At 43.2% G+C, this 20,651-nt stretch overlaps 2 protein-coding genes across 4 annotated transcripts in view; one reads left to right on the forward strand and one right to left on the reverse strand.

Annotated features, from left to right (window-relative positions):
• Positions 1–6,700: 6,700 nt before the first annotated feature.
• MPLKIP (M-phase specific PLK1 interacting protein) lies at positions 6,701–8,725 on the reverse strand. Its single transcript, XM_033193769.1, has 2 exons — positions 8,160–8,725; positions 6,701–7,218 (listed from the first exon to the last, which is right to left on the reverse strand). The coding sequence occupies exons 1-2, from the start codon at positions 8,496–8,498 to the stop codon at positions 7,018–7,020; spliced, it is 540 nt and encodes a 179-aa protein (XP_033049660.1). The 5' UTR covers positions 8,499–8,725; the 3' UTR covers positions 6,701–7,017.
• A 178-nt stretch (positions 8,726–8,903) lies between these two features.
• The window catches only part of SUGCT (succinyl-CoA:glutarate-CoA transferase), a 738,264-nt gene continuing 726,516 nt past the window's right edge, over positions 8,904–20,651 (forward strand). For all 3 annotated transcript variants that reach the window (XM_033193764.1, XM_033193766.1, XM_033193765.1), the window contains exon 1: positions 8,904–9,055. In XM_033193764.1, the coding sequence (XP_033049655.1) occupies positions 8,935–9,055 (121 nt within the window). In that variant the 5' untranslated portion in view covers positions 8,904–8,934. The remainder of the gene's footprint in view (positions 9,056–20,651) is intronic.

A 20,651-nucleotide genomic window follows, 5' to 3' on the forward strand; every position in this document is an offset into this window, starting at 1 on the left:
TCATTTAGATTGTTGCCAATCTTTTCTTTTTTTTTTTTTTTTTTGAGGTGGAGTCTCGCTCTGTCGCCCAGGCTGGAGTGCAGTGGCCGGATCTCAGCTCACTGCAAGCTCCGCCTCCCGGGTTCACGCCATTCTCCTGCCTCAGCCTCCCGAGTAGCTGGGACTACAGGCGCCGCCACCTCGCCCGGCTAGTTTTTTGTATTTTTTTAGTAGAGACGGGGTTTCACCGTATTAGCCAGGATGGTCTCGATCTCCTGACCTCGTGATCCACCCGTCTCGGCCTCCCAAAGTGCTGGGATTACAGGCTTGAGCCACCGCGCCCGGCCTGTTGCCAATCTTTTAATCATAAAACTTTTTTTCTTTTTTGAGACAGGATCTCCCTGTGTTGCCCAGGTTGGAGTGCAGTGGTGAGATCCTGGCTCACTGCAACCTTCACTTCCTGGGCTCAAGCAGTTCTCCTGCCTCAGCCTCCCAAGTAGCTGGGATACAGGCATATGCCACCATGCCTGTCTAATTTTTGTATTTTTAGCAGAGACGGGGTTTCACCACGTTGGGCAGGCTGGTCTCGAACTCCTGACCTCATGATCTGCCCGCCTCGGCCTCCCCAAATGCTGGGATTACAGGCTGCGCCACCGCGCCTGGCCTCAATTATCGTTTTTAATGAATTTGAACAAATATAAATATCTCAGAAGAGTTAACCCTAATTAAATAAAGCTCATTTTGAAATGTATTGTCCTACACTACTTTTTGGAGACATTTACTTCTATACACCTATCTATATCTAAGTATATATTCTGCTTTTAAGAGTACTGAAGGCCAGGAACGGTGGCTCATGCCTGTAATCTCAGCACTTTGGGAGGTCAAGGTGGGCAGATCACAAGGTCAGGAGTTCGAGACCAGCCTTGCCAATATGGTGAAACCCTGTCTCTAACAAATATAAAAAATCAGGCAGGCGCGGTGGTGCGCGCCTGTTGTCCCAGTTACCTGGGAGGCTGAGGCAGGAGAATCATTCGAACCCAGGAAGTGGAGGTTGCAGTGAGGTGAGATCGTACCACTGCACTGCAGCCTGGGTGACAGGGCAAGACTCTGTCTCAAAAAACAAACAAACAAATAAAAAACAGTATTGTATATGAGCTGGGTGCAGTGTCACACACACGTAATCCCAGCTACTTGGGAGGCTGAGGCAGGAGTTGGAGACCAGCCTGGGCAGCATAGCAGGACCGGTCTCAAAAAAAAAAGTATTGTATGGTATTTTATCAAACTAAGACATATATTTAACATCTCTGAAATTAAGATGTATCTTATAATCAATGACATGTCACTGCTTAACTGTCAGTATTTTTACTAAGTGGCATATAAAATAATAGTGAATTTTAAGGCATCTTAAATTAGATGATAAATTATGGAAATTATGAGCAAAATAAAAGAGATAATTCAGGCTGGGTACACTGGCTAACCCGTGTAAGCCCAGGACTTTGGGAGGCTGAGGCGGGCGGATCACCTGAGGTCAGGCGTTCAAAACCAGCCTGGCCAACATGGCGGAACTCCATCTCTACTAAAAATATAAAAATTAGCCAGGCGTGGTGGCTTGCACCTGTAATCCCATCTACTTGGGAGGCTAAGGCAGGAGAACTGCTTGAACCCAGGAGGCGGAGGTTGCAGTGAGCTGAGATCACACCACTGCCCTCCAGCCTGGGCAACACAGCAAGACTCTGTCTCACAAAAAAAAAAAAAAAAAGTCATTATGAAGTTCAGGGTTTATATCAGGTGTGCTGATGACTACTATGTTTTTTTTTTTTTCAGACTAGTCAAGCGCAGCAGTGAGAAGTGGGGGGAATAGAATAAGGAGTTTGATCTGTGACTGTGAACAATCAATTGAGATAACTCACTACCTTCCGACCAGCCTATTATGTGTTTTATTTATAGTAAAAACTACAACATATTTCTGTTAACTTAAACCCAAGTATATGGTAGGAATGAATGAAACAGAGAAATAGTTGAGTGACAATAGCAGGAGACTTTGGCCTACGTAAAACAACTAATATGGATTTATAGAACCTAAGAATAAATGTACTGGCAAGGGTTAATGAAAATGTTTATCTTAAGAATCTGAAAATGTTTCAGAAAATACACATTCATGAACTCACTTCTAAAATATGTTTTGAACTTGAAAATGTAATGCTAGTATGTCAGAAGTAACCATGAAACTTTTAACTTCCTCCTCCTTGAAATCATGCAAACTATGCTACTGAGACAGGAATTGAGATATCTTCATCAGGCTCTTTATCATTATCAAGAATGGTGGAGGGCCGTGTGCAGTGGCTCACGCCTGTAATCCCAGCACTTTGGGAGGCCGAGGCTGGGCAGATCATGAGGTCAGGAGATCGAGACCATCCTGGCAACACGGTGAAACCCTGTCTCTACTAAAAATACAAAAAATTAGCTGGGTGTGGTGGCACGCACCTGTAGTCCCAGCTACTTGGGAGGCTGAGGCAGGAGAATCGCTTTAACTTGGGAGTCAGAGGTTGCAGTGAACTGAGATCGTGCCACTGTACTCCAGCCTGGGCGGCAGAACAAGACTCCATCTCAAAAAAAGAATGGTGGAAATACACAGCTTGCTTCACAGGTGATTCACCAAAACTAACCATGCTTTTATACTAATCTTGAATATTTTAATTCTTAGATAGATGAGGCAAAGCGCCTTACCATTTGCCTTTTGTCTAAAAATAAGGTATCTTTTCCTTCACGTTAAACTCATGCTCTTTGCTTTCCTTTCACACAATGCACCCACAGAAGAAATGATTTTTTGAATAGTCCAGAAACAAAAAGGCAAGGTAACTGAACACTTTCATCATTATTTCCCAACTTGATAATACATCTGAATTCTGAACATCTCCACATAGGCCAATATGACTTTTTTTTTTTTTTTTTTGAGATGGAGTCTCACTCTGTCACCCAGGCTGGAGTGCAGTGGCACTATCTTGGCTCACTGCAACTTCCGCCTCATGAGTTCAAGTGATTTTCCTGCCTCAGCCTCCCTAGTAGCTGGGATTACAGGTGCGTGCCACCATGCCCAGCTTATTTTTGTATTTTTAGTACAGATGAGGCTTTACCATACTGGCCAGGCTGGTCTCGAACTCCTAACCTCAAGTGATCTGCCCACCTGGGCTCCCAAAGTGCTGGGATTGCAGGTGTGAGCCATGGTGCCTGGCCTATAACTCATTTTTAACACCACACTTCACCCACAATGAAAAAACATTAACTTCCATCATATTCTCTTAATTATGGCAGTCAGAAATTGGCTAAGGGGCTGGGCGTGGTGGCTCACATCTATAATTCCAACACTTTGGGAGGCCGAGGCTGGAGGACCCCTTAAGCCTAAGAGTTAAGAGACCTGCCTGGGTAATACAGGGAGGCCCCTATAAGGAGACCCCCTAACTCTTTGAAAAAAAAAAAAAAAAAAGTCTGTTAACGTTCAAAGGGAAGGGACATAACTCCACATCTTGATAAGGGTAGTGCCAAGGTTCTAGAAGGGTATGAGACTTTAAATATTGTTGGGGTCGTTTTTGGAAAACACAATTTGCCACAGGCTTCTTTTGTAAAATGGGAGAACAGTGATTACCAAAAGGCAGAAGGGAAAAAGAATGGGCATGATCCCTTGATCATGGATATGTTTTCATGTAGGTCAATTGTAATAAAGAATTTATATGGGCACTGGGATCTGAACTTACTTTCCTTTACAGCTATTTATGCCTGCATATCCCTTAGAAGGTTTAATATTCCCGGCCGGGCGCGGTGGCTCAAGCCTGTAATCCCAATCCCAGCACTTTGGGAGGCCGAGACGGGCGGATCACGAGGTCAGGAGATCGAGACCATCCTGGCTAACATGGTGAAACCCCGTCTCTACTAAAAAAATACAAAAAAAACTAGCCGGGCGAGGTGGTGGGTGCCTGTAGTCCCAGCTACTCGGGAGGCTGAGGCAGGAGAATGGCGTAAAAAAACCCGGGAGGCGGAGCTTGCAGTGAGCTGAGATCCGGCCACTGCACTCCAGCCCGGGCGACAGAGTGAGACTCCGTCTCAAAAAAAAAAAAAAAAAAAAGAAAGTTTAATATTCCCAAGAGTATGTGGACCGTTGTTTGAAGACTCTACTATAGACTACACTCCCATTCTTTAAGCATCTGAATTTTTAAAGATGTATACTTACTTGTAAGTTTTTCTAAAAAGTTATTCAGCATTTTTATGGAGGTAAAATGTGTATCCTAGAACATTAAAAAACAATCCCTTTCATTTTAAAGAATGATCAATTCGTTTTACTCAGCTAAATAAAAATAGCGTAACGGTAACAAACCAAATGACCAATGCAACAAGAATTTTGATAACTGAATACACTACTTACAGTGTATGCACCTTTCGTGAGGACAAAATTTTTTCTCTTAGAAAACTCAGGCCAGGTCTCTGGAAGTAGATGTTGGTAAGCTTTAGCAAGAAATTTTACCTTTGTTTTATGTTACACTTACAGTGAAATAAAATGTACCTAGACCATTAGAAGAGTTACAGTTTGAAGGTCTTCCAAATATGATATAAATACGCTGGCACAAAATCCTTCCTAACTTCTGTTTTCGTCTTTACTAACAACCCAATGATCTAAGAGATGCTTCAGTACATTATTTCCAAATGTCATTTCCTAAAGACAACATTTCTTACTTATAAAGTTCAGTAAGTATTTTAATTTCCATTATACATCATGACCTCAACATATCTGGAAAGACATAATATTGGGAAGAAGGACTTTTTCTTTAAAATACTGGGGAAAAATTACTAAGTTATCCCTTTTATATATAGGGTGTAGGTAGAACAATATAGTAGTTACAATCAGAATTTCTATATCCATTCATTACTTAAGTACCTACTATCTTGCAGACACTATTCTAAAAACTGAGGAAATGGGGGTAAATGAGAAAGAAAGTAACAGCTACCATTTATTGAGTGCTTACTATGTGCCAGGCTCTGGCTTAAGAGTTTCATACATAAATTCACTTAATCTTCCAACACAACACCTCTATGACACAGGCACTATTAATTTCCTCATCTTACATATGAGGAAAACGAGGCATAGAGAAGTGAATTCATCCAGCTAGTAACTTGTAGAAACAGAATTTCCAAAATCTTGGATTTCATGGAGCTTTTATTAATCTAAAAGCCTTCCATTCTTATTTTCTTGTCTCTGTGAAATAATGAACAAATAGAAGTGGGTATGGGTCAAATAGGAGGTATGACTATTTTGTTTTTACATGTTTCTTTCTGGAATGTTGAAACAAAAGTTTTAATAGCTCTATCTTCCTATTTTGTAACTTCAAAATGTCTAGGAGTCTGTATTACATGTTAGAACACTTGATTTTGGCCGGGCACGGTGGCTCACGCCTGTAAATCCAGCACTTTGGGAGGCTGAGATGGGTGGATCACTTGAGGTCAGGAGCTCGAGACCAGCCTGGTCAACATGGTGAAACTAAAAATACATGTTCTCGGCCGGGCGCGGGAGCCCATGCCTGAAATCCCAGCAGTTTGGGAACCCAATGTGGAGGATCACTTGAGACCAGGAGTTGGATCGAGACCAGTTTGGCCAACATGGTGAAACTCCATCTCTATTAAAAACACAAAAATTAGCTGGGCACGCGCCTGTACTCCCATCTACTCAGGAAGTTGGGGGGGGAGAATTGCTTGAACCTGGGAGGCGGAGGTTGCAGTGAGACAAGATTGCGCCACTGCACTCCAGCCTTGGCGACAGAGTGAGACCCTGTCTCAAAACAAAACAAACAAAATAAAACAAAACATGGTCTCCACTAAATATACAAAACTTAGCCAGGCATGGTGACGTGCGCCTGTAGTTCCAGCTACTCAGGAGCCAGAGGTTGCAGTGAGCCAAGATTGCATCACTGCACTCCAGCCTGGGCGACAGAGACTCTATCTCAAAAAACAAACAAAAACTACTTGATTTTTAAAAAATAGTTGGGGTAACAATTCTTCCATATTTTTCTCTCCAGAACTATAGTTATATACACATAGTATCCTTTAATTTGGAAAACCACTTCTCTACTCCAGGTTGGCCCAGTGGTGCTCAAGGTCACAGAACCCTGTCTCATTATGGTGATGTGTCCATGATTCAAGCTAATTAGATCTCACTGTGGCCTTGGCCAGAGTTAATTGGTTCAATAATACAGACATATGATCTAGGTATGGCAAATTTGTCTTCTCTTGGATTGATGGAGATGAAAGACGTTCTTTTTGCAATGGAAGTGAATTGAGACTGCTGGTAGCTATCTTCTTTGGCCTCAGGAGAAAATAACTCCATAATCCTAAGAGGTATAGAGAAATTCAGATAGAACACTTTGATTTAGCTATGCATGGTCTATTCTTGCCTTTTCCAGTTAAATGAGTATAAAGTTATGCTTAAGTGGGTTCCTGGGGCTTCAAGTTTTAATGCATTTTAACAGAAGCATTAGATAAAATGAGTATGAACAGAACTGTTATTCTCATCCTCGTTATTTATGAACAAATACAGAGCTGTCTACAGCTCAAAGGATGGTTTATCTATTTCATTTTCAAAAATAATTTGCAAAACATTTACCTACGAACGCTAAGTGATTACAAAGCATTACTGTAATAAGTCTACTTCTTTATCATACCACAAAACCACAATAGCTAGAAGACAAAATGTTTTATTTTAAAACGTTGAAAAAACATTAAAAGACAAATGTCCATTATATAACCAGGAATGTTAAATATATGGAAACTGTAAATCTCTAAAATGTGGTAGGTACTTGCAGAGCTAAATGTTGCAAATTATCCTACTTTTTTTCTGTAATATCAACAATACCTGATACGATGAAAAATAACAAAAAGACCTTACTAATCATCCAATCAAAGTCATCATCTTTGGGTAAATTTATATCAACACAAGTTAAAGTTTTGTCCAAGATGTTCCTGACACATGAAGCTTCCAGTTGAATTTCAGAAATGTTAACAAAAGTATCTTCCTTTTTTGCCTGTGAATGTTTGAGTATTGCTGTATTGTTGGCTTATATCCACTACAGATACTGGTTCTAGGCCAGCCCAAGGATCTTCAAGCATTGAAGGCTTGAAATAATTTTCCAACTCATTAGACATTCTTTTTTCTCTAACACGCCCTGATCCAAATGGTGTAGATGTCCTTGGAGAACCCTTTAGAAAAAAAATCAGTTAAAAAAACACTTAGTAAAGATAATTGGTACTTCTTCCTTTAGCTAAAGGTTAGTGGGAATCACATTGCTGCTTAAAAGTTGTGACTTGAACCTAAACATGTTCGATTACAAAGTCCATGTTTCCTTTAATCAAGTGTTCCTTTTTTAAAAAAAGTACTTAAAGCAACTTGTTATTCTCACTTATTTATAATTCCATGACCACTATCATCTCAAATACTTTTGTGTCTAATGTAGTAGCTCTGCAGTAATACAAGCAGTGATGAAATAATTATATTCAATTTTCCCTCGAAATTTTCGTTTTTTTCAGGAGAAAACAATACTATAGTTTTAAAGTTTCCAGAACCTTTCTAGCTCATGAACATTTTCTTTACTCCTTAGCTCCAGACTCAAAGGGGTGGGGGTTGGTGTAGAATACACCAAGTTGGAAAACCACGTAGTTGCAAGTTGTAAACCACAGAAATCCTAGACATGCTAGAGACACTTCTCTGTCTTTCGTATTTACTATCACTAAAGGAATGAAAAACTTCCCCTACCACCAATTTTCTCTCCAGGGAAGTTGGAGCAGAAGCCAGTGTAGCTCGAAAGAAAGATTAAAAAAAAAAGAAAAAGAACGATTTCCTGAAACAAACTGGGAAGGCCCTTGGCAAACAGGAGGAAATGAAGAATTAGGAAAATCTGTGTATGGGTGGCAGTGTACTGGTTAAAAGCACGAGGGCTCGAAAACGGAACGTAGGGCTCTGCCACTCTTTAGGGTAATCTTCCGAAAGTTACTCAACTTCTCTAAGCCTCAGTTCGCTCATATGCAAAATAGGGGTAACAATAGTACCTCAGAGAGGATTAGACAAAATAATCCACGTAAAGGGAATATTAGTACCATGCCTGCCATACAGTAAGAGCTCGGCAAACGCTGGCTATTATTACCTGGGGGTGGGTCTGCTGCTGCCCTGGGGAGTAGCCGAATTGCTGCTGGGACCCCGCGGGGGACCTGGAGTAGGAGCCAGGGTAGCCGCCAGGGGACGGAGACCCGAACCGGCCCCCCGGGAAGCTGCCGCCGTGTCGCGGAGAATGACTGCTCCCGTAAGGCCTAGACCGGGGCCCGTACGGCGGCGTGTGGTGCGGACTCCCGTAACCGTCTCGAGGGGAGGGCGGCCGTGGTCCGCCCCCGCCCGGGGTACCCCGGAAGCTGCTTCCGCTACCCCAACCTCCTCCACCCGAACCAGGGTAAGGCGGAGTCGGGGGCCGAAAATTCTGTCGCTGCATATCAGGAGCCAAAGCCGAAAACCTCGCAGCGGCGTTCTCCCACCGGAACTGTATCGACCGGCCCTCCACAGAGAACTGCTAGTCCTTCACCAAAACAGTCCTCCGACCGCAGCCATGATACGGCACATCGGTTCCGGCGTCACAAAGGTTCCGCCGGGGCGGCGGGATTACCTAAATTACTGACTTGGCGAGAGACTCAGTGGATTTAAGTGAAAGGAGGAAGAAAAGGAGACAGGAAAGGATGGACACCCGAACCCAGCAAGAACCTTTCCAGTCTGGGTGACCTTGGTCTGACAGACGAGAAGCTGGCCCAGAGGGCGACTGGTACTGGGAGTGCTCCACCCCGCCCGGCGGGGGCGGAGTCTGCGGCGTCCGTGGGCGCCCCCAAGTGGCGGCGGGTGGCGCCGCACGGAGTTCGCTGCTTGGACCGGGACCGATGCCACCTGAGACGCACGCGATGCTGGCGACGCTGGCGAGGGTGGCAGCTCTGCGCAGAACCTGCCTCTTCTCCGGCCGGGGCGGCGGGAGGGGGCTGTGGACTGGCCCCCCGCAGTCAGGTACCCTCCGAGATTTGGTCTGGGCGGCTAAAGGGACTCCTGCCCCAGCTTGCCCCCTGGGGCGCCCTGAGGAGAGCGATCGGGGTCTGAAGTCTCTGCTGACTCGGCAGCCCATCCGGTGGCTTTGCTCGCCTCCCTGCAACCCAGCTCCGTGGGCCTGCGGCCGGCCTGCCCCGCTCTGGCCGCCCCAGGGTCGCCTCTGCCCCACGCCTTGCTGTGACCGAGGGCTCGGTGTGCGGCGGGGTCCGGCTCCTGCGCGTCACGCGGCTTGCGTTTGAGGCCTCTTTACTCCTATCCTTTCGTCTGCCAAATTTCAGTAACTTCGAAAATGCACACGCAGCCACATTTCAGAGAAGACTTTAGCCCGCTGATTTGCATAACTTGACACTTCATGTACAATAAAACACGCCTTTGTACAGTTACCTGTCGCAGAATTTTATTTAGAGGATGAAATTTAGCTTTACTACAGTGTTATAGAACTTTCTTCACTCCTTCTGAATTTGGGAATGGTAATCCACTATGAAGCTTTTTTTTTTCTTTTTTTTTTTTTTTTGAGACAGAGTCTCGCTCTGTCGCCCAGGCTGGAGGTTGCAGCTGCCACCTTTTATGAGACGGAGTCTCTTAAAAAAAAAAAAAAAAAAAAAGAGGAGTCTCGCTCCGTCGCCCAGGCTGGAGTGCAGTGGCGCCATCTTGACTCACCACAGCCTCTGCCTCCCGGGTTCAAGCGATTCTCCTGCCTCAGCTTCCCAGAGTAGCTGAGATTACAGGCATGCGCCGCATGCCCGGCTAATTTTTTTGTATTTTTAGTAAAGATGGGTTTCACCTTTTTGGCCAGTGTGGTCTCGAATTCCTGGGCTCAAGTGATCCGCCCACCTTGGCCTCCCGAAGTGCTGGGATTTCATGCGTGAGCCACCGCACCCGGCCTAGGATACACGATCTTAAAGAGCTTTAGGACTCATTTAAATCATAGCCTAATGGGTAGCCTGGACCTGTGATTTCCATTCACCCTCTTGTAGCTGCTACTCCTCGCTGTCTCTGACATGTTCTGTGACATCCCGAGCTGACGAGTGTGTTATCTTCTCAGCTTCTATCCTCCTTGATGAATGGAGACACACACACAGAGTTTGTTTGTTCTGTGGAAATTCAATTCACTGCATTTCGTTTCTTCTGTAGATACCAGTCGCAGAGTTAATCAAGGTAGCATATTGCCATTAAGGCTTAGTGATAAAATTAAGGCCTGAGGACTCCAGCCTATCCACTTTATTATATACAGTAGTTCTGTCCTGGCCAAAAATTCACCTTTCTGGACGTTATCTTTAGTGTTTAACTTAATGCTTGGAAATTGCTCATTTGAATATTTATTGAATAAAATGACCTAGGCGGGACGATTGCTTGAGCCCAGGAGTTGAAGACCAGTCTGGGCAACATGGTGAAGCCCTGTTTCTACCAAAAATACAAAAAACTTAGCCGGGCTTGGTGGCGTGCGTCTGTAGTCCCAGCTGCTTGGGAGGCTGAGGTGGGAGGATGGCTTGAGTCCCAGGAGGCTGAGGCTGCAGTGATCCGCTATTGTGCCACTGCACTCCAGCCTGGGTAACAAAGCGAGACCCTATCATACCCCCCCACCCCACTGGGAAAAAAAAGATTCACATACATCACATAGGTAATTTTCACCTTTTAGATCGTCAGCCTACTCAGGGGAGGGGGCAGAAAAGTGAGGGTAGTGGGGACCAAAATTAACCTCATTTTATATATATATATATATATATATTTTTTTTTTTTTTTTGGGACGGAGTCTCCCTCTGTCGCCCAGACTGGAGTGGAGTAGTGTGATCTTGGCTCACCGCAAGCTCCACCTCCCGAGTTCACGCCATTCTCCTGCCTCAGCCTCCAGAGTAGCTGGGACTATAGGCGCCCGCCACCACGCCTGGCTAATTTTTTGTAATTTTTAGTAGAGACGGGGTTTCACCATGTTACCCAGGATGGTCTCGATCTCCTGACCTCGTGATCCACCCACCTCGGCCTCCCAAAGTGCTGGAATTACAGGCGTGAGCCACCGCTCCCGGCACTTTATTATTATTATTATGGAGATGGAGGGTCTCACTCTGTCACCGAGGCTGGAGTGCGGTGGTGAGATCACAGATCACTGCATCTTCGACCTCCTGGGCTCAAGTGATTTTCCCACGTCAGTCTCCCAAGTAGCCAGGACTACAGGCTCATGCTACCATGCCTGGCTAGTTTTTATTTATTTATTTTTTGCAGAGACAGGGTCTTGCTATGTTTCCCAGAACTTCCGACCTCAAGCGTTCCTCTCTCCTGACTTGGCCTCCCAAAACTCTGCCATTAAATGGTGTGGTGAGCCACCATGCCCAACCAACAAATTAATTTAATAGTAAACAGTTTAATTGATGGATGCATAATGAGTATATAGATCTTTATTCCACCAATGCATTTATCTGTATAACTTCAGTCTAACTAAATTTCACTAAAATTTATTAAACTTCAAAAGCCATGCTCTTTTTAAGCTTTCAGTAGTACATTTTGTAGCAAGATGATAAAACTGACAATAAAAAAGTTTGAGTTGTGTCTTTCTGTCTTGTAGCAGTATACTCTTTATATATATATTTTGTATTTATTTAACTATTGAGACATGTCTTGCTCTTTCATACAGGCTAGAGTGCAGTGGCACAATCCCAGTTTACTGCAACCTCTGCCTCCCTGGGCTCAAGTGATCCTTCCACCTCAGCCTCCCAAGTAGCTGAAACCAGAGGTGTGTGCCACCATGCCTGGCTAATTTTGGTATTTTTTGTAGATACGAGGTTTTGCCATGTTGCCCACGCTAATCTTGAACTCCTGGGCTCACATAATCCAGCCACATGGGCCTCTCAAAGTGCTGGGATTACAGGCATGAGCCCCCTGTGCCCCAGCCAGTTATGATTTTTTTTTGGCATCTATTCATGGGGGTACAAGTGCAGTTTTGCTACATTGATATATTGTATTGGGGTGAAGTCAGGGCCTTCAGTGCATCCATCACTGGCACAACACACATTGTACCCAGCAAGCAACCTCCTGTAGTCCATCCCCTTCCCTCTACATTCCCAACCCTCCAAGTCTCCATTGCCCATCACTCCACACTCTGCTTCCATATGTACACATTATTTAGCACCAACTTATAAGGGAGAACAGGCAATATTTGTTTGTCTGTGCTGAGTGGTTTCACTTAAGATAATGGCCTCCACTTCCATCCATGTTACTGCAAAAGACATAGTTTCATTCTTTTTTATGGCTGAATAGTATTCCATTTTGTATATCTGCCACATTTTGTTTATTTAGTGCTCCATTGATGGGCACTTAGGTTGATTTCGTATCTTTGCTTTTATGAATAGTGGGGTGATAAACATGAGTGCAGGTGTCTTTTTGATATGATGATTTATTTTCCTTTGGGTAGATGCACGGTAGTGGGATTGCTGGATCTTATGGCAGTTCTATTTTTAGTTCTGTGAGAAATCTCCATACTGTTTTCCATAGAAGTTGCACTGATTGACATTCCCACCAACAGTGTGTAAGAGTTCCCTTTTCTCAGCTTCCTCACCAACATCCTGTGAGTTTTTTGTCTTTTTAATAGCCGTTCTGATGCATGTAAGATGATAGCTCATTGTGGTTTTAATTTGTATTTCTCTGATGATTGGTGATGTTGAACATTTTTTTAAAATTTTACTCATGGCAGTACACAGAAATTTTCAGGAAAGATTAAAAGCATGAAAACATGACTCTTAATAGATAATTCTAGCAATATACAAACTCTTTTTACTTTGTTTCCCTAGAGTCTTGAATTTTGTGTTCAACTAACTTTCTGGTTATGAATTTAAAATAATTACAGCATACTGCCAATGTTTGAGAAGAAACCTGTTATTGGATTAAGTTTAGGAATCAGGCTGGGCGTGGTGGCTCATGTCTCCAATCCTACCGCTTTAGGAGGCTGAGGTGGGTGGATCACCTGAGGTCAGGAGTGAGCCGAGATCACGCCATTGCACTCCAGCCTTGGCAACAACAGCAAAACTCTGGCTCAATAAAAGAAAATAAAATAAATAAAATAAAAAAGATTAAATAAATTCAGGATTCATAATACTGTTAATTAATTAACTTTTGAGACAGTCTTTTTCTGTCACCCAGGCTGGAGTTTGGTGGCAAGATCTCAGCCCACTGCAACCTCCACCTCCCGGGTTCAAGGATTGTTCTGCATCAATCTTCAGAGTAGATGGGACTACAGGTGTGTGCCACCACACCTGGCTAATTTTTGTATTTTTAGTAGAGACAGGGGTTTCACCACGTTGGCCAGGCTTGTCTTGAACTCCTGACCTCAGCTGATCCGCTCACCTCAGCCTCCGAAAGTGCTGGAATTACAGGCGTGAGGCACCGTGACCGGCTGATAGTGAACGTTTTTGATATGCTTGTTTGTCTTTTGAAAAATGCCTACTCATGTCCTTAGCCCGTTTGTTAATGGGATTATTTGTTTTTTGTGATTGAGTTGTTTGAGTTGCTTGCAAATTCTGGATAGTAGTCCCCTGTTGAATGTGTAGTTTGCAGATATTTTCTTCCATTTCTCAGGTTATTTGTTCACTCTGTTGATTATTTCTTTTGCTATGCAGAAACTTTTTAGTTTAATTAAATTCCACTTGCCTTCTTTTGTTTTTGTTGCCTGTACTTTTGAGGTCTCAGTCATGAATCTCTTCTAGATCAATGTCTAGAAGAGTTTCCCCTAGGTTTTCTTCAGTGTTTTTATAGTTTCATCCTTACATTCAAGTCTTTAATCCATCTTGAGTTGATTTTTTTCTTTCTTTTTTTTTTTTTCCTGAGATGGAGTGTTGCTCTTGTTGCCCAGGCTGGAGTGCAATGGTGCGATCTCGGCTCACCGCAGCCTCTGCCTCCCGGGTTCAAGCGATTCTCCTACCTCATCCTCCCAGGTAGCTGGGATTACAGGTATGCACCACCATGCGCGGCGAATTTTTTGTTTGTTTAGTAGAGACGGAGTTTCTCCATGTTGGTCAGGCTGGTCTCAAACTCTCGACCTCAGGTGATCCGCCGCCTAGGCCTCCCAAAATGCTGGGATTATAGGTGTGAACCACCGTGCCCGGCCAAATTGACTTTTTTATATGGTGAGATATAGGGATCCAGTTTCATTCTTCTGCATATGGCAATCCAATTTTCCCAGCACCTTTTACTGAAAAAGGGTATCCTTTCCCCAGTATATGTTGTCGACTTTGTCAAAAATCAGTTGGCTGTAAGTAATGTGGGTTTATTTCTGGGTTATCTATGCTGTTCCATGGATCTATGTGTCTATTTATTTATTTATTGAGGTGGAGCCTTGCTCTTTTGCCCGGGGTGGAGTGCAGTGGCACGATCTTGGCTCACTGCAACTTCCACCCTCACAGGTTCAAGTGATTCTCCTGCCTCAGCCTCCTGAATAGCTGGGATTACAGGCACACGCCACCACACTCGGCTAATTTTTGTATTTTTGGTAGAGATGGGGTTTCACCATGTTGCTCAAGCTGGTCTTGAACTCCTGACCTCGTGATCTGCCTGCCTTGGCCTCCCAAAGTGCTGGGATTACAGGCATGAGCCACTGCACCTGGCCCTATGTGTCTGTTTTTGTAGACACTATGAGTATAATGCTGTTTGGGCTACTATAGCCTTGTAGTATATTTTGAGGTCAGAAAATGTGATATCACCAGCTTTGTTCTTTTTGCTTGGGATATTTTTGGTTATTCGTGCTCATTTTTAGTATGAACTTTAGAACTGTTTTTTCTAATTCTGTGAGAAAATAATGTTGATAGAAATTCCATTGAACCTGTAGATTGCTTTGGGCACTATGGTCATTTTAACCATATTAATTCTTTCAACCTACATGCATGGGGTGTTTTTCCATTTGTTTGTTTCATCTATAGTTTCTTTCATCAGTGTTTTGTAGTTTTCCTTGTAGATTTCTTTCACCTTCTTGGTTAAATATATTCCTAGGTATTTTATTTTTTTGTAGCTATCGTAAATGGGACTGCCTTCTTGGTTTCGTCTTTGGGTAGAACCGTATTGGTGAACAGAAATCCTAGGGATTTCTTTTCCTTTTTTTTTTTTTGAGACAGTCTTGCTCTATCTACTACCCATGCTGGACTACAATGGCGCAATATAGGCTCATTGCAAAGGCCTCCCAAAGTGCTAGGATTACAGGCATGAGCCACTGTGCCCATAGATTTATAAATTTTTGACAGATTATGCATGAAAGTGTGCTTCTCGGGCCAGGCGTGGTGGCTCATGCCTGCAATCCCAGCACTTTGGGAGGCCGAGGCAGGTGGATCATGAGGTTAGGAGTTTGAGACCAGCCTGGCCAACATAGTGAATGTTTACTAAACATTCACTAAAAATACAAAAAAATAGCCGGGCATGGTGGTGGGCGCCTGTAATACCAGCTACTTGGGAGGCTAAGGCAGGAGAATCGCTTGAACCCGGGAGTGGGAGGCTGCAGTGAGCTGAGATCATGCCATTACACTCCAGCCCAGGTGACAGACAGTGCAAGACTCCGTCTCAAAAAAAAAAAAAAAAGAAAGTGTGCTTCTCATCACACTTACAGGTAATATATGAAGATTGAAGCAGAGGGAATGCTTTTTTTGGTTATTATTATACTTTAAGTTCTAGGATACATGTGCACAACGTGCAGGTTTGTTACATATGTATACATGCGCCATGTTGGTGTGCTGCACCCATGAACTTGTCATTTACATTAGGTATATCTCCTAATGCTATCCCTCCCCCCTCCCCCCACCCCACAACAGGCCCCGGTGTGTGATGTTCCCCTTCCTGTGTCCAGGTGTTCTCATTGTTCAGCAGAATTCTTCTTTTTTTTTTTTTTTGAGGCAGAGTCTGACTCCAGTAGCCCATGATTATAAGTAAACTTTTGGTGCAACAAAAGAAACAGCACTCGAATATAAAATTTTCTTTTTAATTCTCAGCAAGGCAATGTACTTCTGTAGAAGAGTGTCCCCTTACAGATGGAGCCATGGCGAGTGCACACTTGGACAAGGGAGGGGAAGGGGGTCTTATCCCTGATACACATGGCCCCTGCTGCTGTGTCCTTCCCCTATATATATACTGCGGGCTAGGTTTAGACCGCACAGGCTAAACTAATTCCGATTGGCTAATTTAAAGAGAGTGATGGGCTGAGTGGTTTGGCAGGAAGAATGGTTATGGCACAGCAGGAAATCGAAATGAGTCAGGGTGGAGAATGAGCAGGTAATCGGAATGAGTTAGAGTGGAAGAGGTAACTGGAATGAGTCATGGTGGAGCATAATCGGAATGAGTCAGGGTGAAGCAGGTAATAAGAATGAGTCAGGGTGGAGCAGGTAATTGGAATGAGTCAGTGTGGTCATTGAAAAAGGTCACTTTATGAGGAAGTTAAGTTTAAAAGTAGAAAGCAAAGAATTGAACATACTGACATACTGATTCTTTGAAGAGAAATTTAGAACTCCTATCTAACATTCCCTCCTCTTGCATTTCCTTACAGCTGTTTCTCTTCAAACTTCTTTAACATGTCTTGGCTTAGTTGTTTTGCTTGATTTTCCAAAAGAAAAAGCTTCTCTGGATGAGGCAGAGGAATAGTTAAGGGAGGTTTTAGTAAGTGCTGTTTTTATAAGCCTCTGCACCAACCCATGGATGCATGGTGTGACACAGCACCCGACAAGAATAAGTACACCCATTAGGGCTGTGAGGGAAGTAAGAATTGAGGCTATTATTCTTTTCCATTTACTGAACCACTTTTCTAGCCATCTTGTAAAGGGGTCATTTACCCCTGAGTTGTTGGCTAACTCAATGGACACAGCAGTCAGACTTTGCAATGCTTTTGTTATACTTCCATCAGGGGCAGTGTTGTTTTGGATGAAGGTACAACATTGAGTTTTAATCATGACGCAAACTCCTCCTCTTTCTGCTAATATCATGTCTAAGGCTATCCTATTTTCCCAAGCCATCTGGATAGTAGCCCCTAATTGCTCAGCTGTTCCTTTAACAGCATCTCTAGTGTAGTTAATAAATTGCTGTTGGTTGTAATAGATGCAGTTTATCTAATCTACATTTTTATTAATTGTCACCCACCAAAATATTGACTCAAGTCCTGCAGCTATTTGATTTTGGGGTTTAAATTGATCTCGTATTCCCTGTGGGACTCCAGTTACATTTAAATAGACATGAGACTCGAAAGACCCATAAGAGGCTTCTCTTGCTTTATGATGTGTGGTTTTTCCAAGACCAGAGTAAAAGGGATAGTCAATTGGACTAGAGCATAAGAACTGCTCTAATTATTTGGTACAGTGTCCAGTACAGGTCCTCCACAATCCCACCATACATCTGCTCAGGGATGAATAAGGGCAGACTGATGGGTCAGCTCTTGGAAGTGTAAGACTTCACTGAATCCTGTTAAGTCTCCAAGGAATGCCTAATATTTCCCCTTGTTGTTGGAGACACAAGGTAAAATTGGTTTTGGAAGATGGAGGCTGGATGGCCCTTGGGGGCTGACCCGCAGCATGACGGACTTTGGGATATAGCAGAGAGAGAGCGTGGCACAACTTGTTACTCCAGGCTGTAGAATCCTGGAAAAGAACTACCTGGGAGCCCATGCCCGGTTGACTGGATGACCACCCTAGTGGAAAGGGGACAGTCTGGGGCTCTGGCCTGCCATGCGCACAAGCATAACAATTGCTTTTGTTTAAAGTGCGGATGGAATATTTGATCCATTCCAACCAGGCGTTTGCATCTTGGTATCCTGTCTTAATTGCCGAAGTTTGTTTTAAATCTTTAACTTCTACGATAGCTATCTTGGTCTTATCATTAGATGGAGGAGGGACAATTGTTCAGTTGTGAGAGGTTTGGGAAGAAGGCTTAGAGGAAGGTGTATGCGGTGGGGGATCAAAGAAACTTATTTCAAAGAATCCAATAGGGTCTGTCCTGAAACCTCAGCCCCCATACCTTAAAACTGGCTTAAAGAAGGGAACCGGCTTAGAAAAGGGGAAGAACTTTGAGGGTTTGAGATAATAACTTGTATTGGATTGCAGTGGTTTAGCTGATCCCCAGTTGGGGGTTCGCTGTCCCTATAGTAAAATGAATGTATGGTTTTAGGAAATTACAAAAACCGGTTGGAGCAGTCCATCCTTGCTCTTTAGTGGTCCACAGAATGTTGGAGAAACTACAGTGCAAAAGCTCTGTTTCGCGGGGCAAGACTCCTGGTTGACACTGGGGTCTTTATCGAAATCTCCCCGGATTGAATGGTCCTAATTCACCAATGTCTAGTCTTAGGAGAGTCAGGAGGGACAGAGGTACTTTTCTGAAGTAGACTGCTGTCTTTGACTTGCAAGTCCTCATCAAATGCAATAGTTTGAAGAGAAATTGACTTGGTTATGTTAATAACTAGATAGTCAGCAATAGAGTGAGGAAAGAAGAAAGAGTAATAGAATAGATGAAATAGAGTTAAATTTTTCTTTGCTTTAGTTTAGTAGGGTATTCCCCCAGGACTATGACCCATGACTCTGGAGGGGGCGGTGCTTTTGGTGTGATGACTCCATCCCCTTTCCACTGTACAAACAGCAGTCTCAGTGGTTAGCAGCACAAGGTGATTTGTTTTTCTAAGACCACCAGAGCGGGCACAAAAGAACCAGCCAGTAGGCAAGTGTAGGAGCAAAACTGCAAGTTTATTCTGGTCACCTAAGGTGTGGGGAAGAGGTCTGTCGGCCTCCGGCAAAGAAGGCCGACAGAGTCCCCCGGTGGGGCTCTCGGACGGAGTTCCTGCAGTCCTGACATCCGGACAGGAGTGGAGGACTGAGGAAGGCCGCCGTGGCGTCCCTCCGGAGCGGCTTTTCTAGGAGTGGGAGGGCAATAGGCGGGGCACGGGCGTGTCAGGGGTCGTTCCGCAGGTGCGACCAGGTAAATCTTGGTCTCTTCGGATTGACGTCACCTGGCGCATGCCCAGTTGGTCTGCACCTGCCCGGGCGCCGGCTGCATTTTCGCGCGCGCGGGAAAAGTTGGTGAAGAAGAATCCGGAAGTGCACCATCTTGCCTCCGTTCGTCCAAACACAAGGTAGCGGCACAGACTGGCTGGAGTTTTCCTTTGATGAGAAGGTGATCCTTAGGCTGGTGCTAGTTTAACGGAAATTCTAGGCATGGTACCTGTGCTAGAAGACTTTTAGTTTTGAGGGAAAGGAAATTGGAAGGTAAACCAAGTATATAATTTCTAAGAAACTGATCTTTTGTTTTAAATGTGGGGACATCAGCAGTGGACTTTATAGTCCTTGGTGTCTTTTTACTGAGAAATTTCTTTTAGCACCTATTTTTATTAGTTTTTAGACCAAAGAAAGTCAGACACTGTTTTATATTTAACAATGCTTCCTGTATGATTTTTATACCAGATAAGCTAAATTTCACCTTTAAATTAGTGTGTGATTAATGATAAACAATTTTAATAAAACCTTGTAGACACATTTATCCAATTTTTAATGTCTGACCTATGATAAGTAAGGTTTTTATACTCTTTTTAACCTTGTATAATTTTTGTTAAAGAGCAGATTCGTGCTTTAAGAAAAACCTGTTGTGCTTTAATTTTAATGTCCAGTTCACAGAAAAACTGGATGATACCCCTTTAACTTTAGCCAATATGTTTACACACAGAATTTCCTTTAAAATTAATGTTTCAAAACTTGCTTAAACCTTTTAAACAAATTTTTTTAACCTTTTAATGTAGTTTAAAATCCACATTCTTATGCCTCATTATAATCCTTTTATCAAAAGTATATTTACTTTCCTTACACACCTTGCACATAAACTGTTTCTTCAATAGTTTTACATTCAGGAGGCCTAATTACTTTTAAATTATACAACATTTCTTGCATAAATTTGCTTTTATAACTTTTTTTTTCACAGCTTTCACAGACAATTCTTTGACATGCCTCAGCTTTCTTACTTGTTGCAAACTTTTAGCAAACTTCACTTTTGTTGACAACCTTGTAAGTTTGGGCTTTCAATTATTCTTCCTTTAAACAACCAGTTAATTTATTTTAGGACAAGCATTTACCATATAGCATTCCTTTTTACATAAATTCTTTCCCCCACTTTTTTCTTTTTTTTCTCAAAGATGATAACCATTCTTTTCCAAAGCAACTTCCTTCATGTCTGTGGACTACACTGCCTAAGGCCAGAAGATTAGAAGTTAGGATAATACATGTGACACTGTTAACTTTCAGCAAACTTTAGTTTTGTTGAAAACCTTGTAAGTTTGGGATTTCAATTATTCTTTGCTATTAATAAGACCCAATTCAGTCCATATTAACTTACAATTGGTATAGATGGCTCCTTCCTGATTCTATAAGTACTTTAAGGCTTGGCTGAGTGCAAACAGCTCGCATGTTTGAGCAGACCAATTATTAGGCAATTTTCCTAACTCTGCTTCTACTAGAGTTTCCTCATCACTTACTGAATACTCATTGTGTCTTTTTCCCTCAATCACTGCAGGGAGGAACCATCTATCCTCCTCTCCTGAAGGGAGTTCCTCCTAGGTCTGGTTGGACCT

Source organism: Trachypithecus francoisi, unplaced genomic scaffold (assembly GCF_009764315.1).
Source record: "Trachypithecus francoisi isolate TF-2019V2 unplaced genomic scaffold, Tfra_2.0 Lachesis_group4, whole genome shotgun sequence".
In the NCBI taxonomy this organism is placed as follows: domain Eukaryota; kingdom Metazoa; phylum Chordata; class Mammalia; order Primates; family Cercopithecidae; genus Trachypithecus; species Trachypithecus francoisi.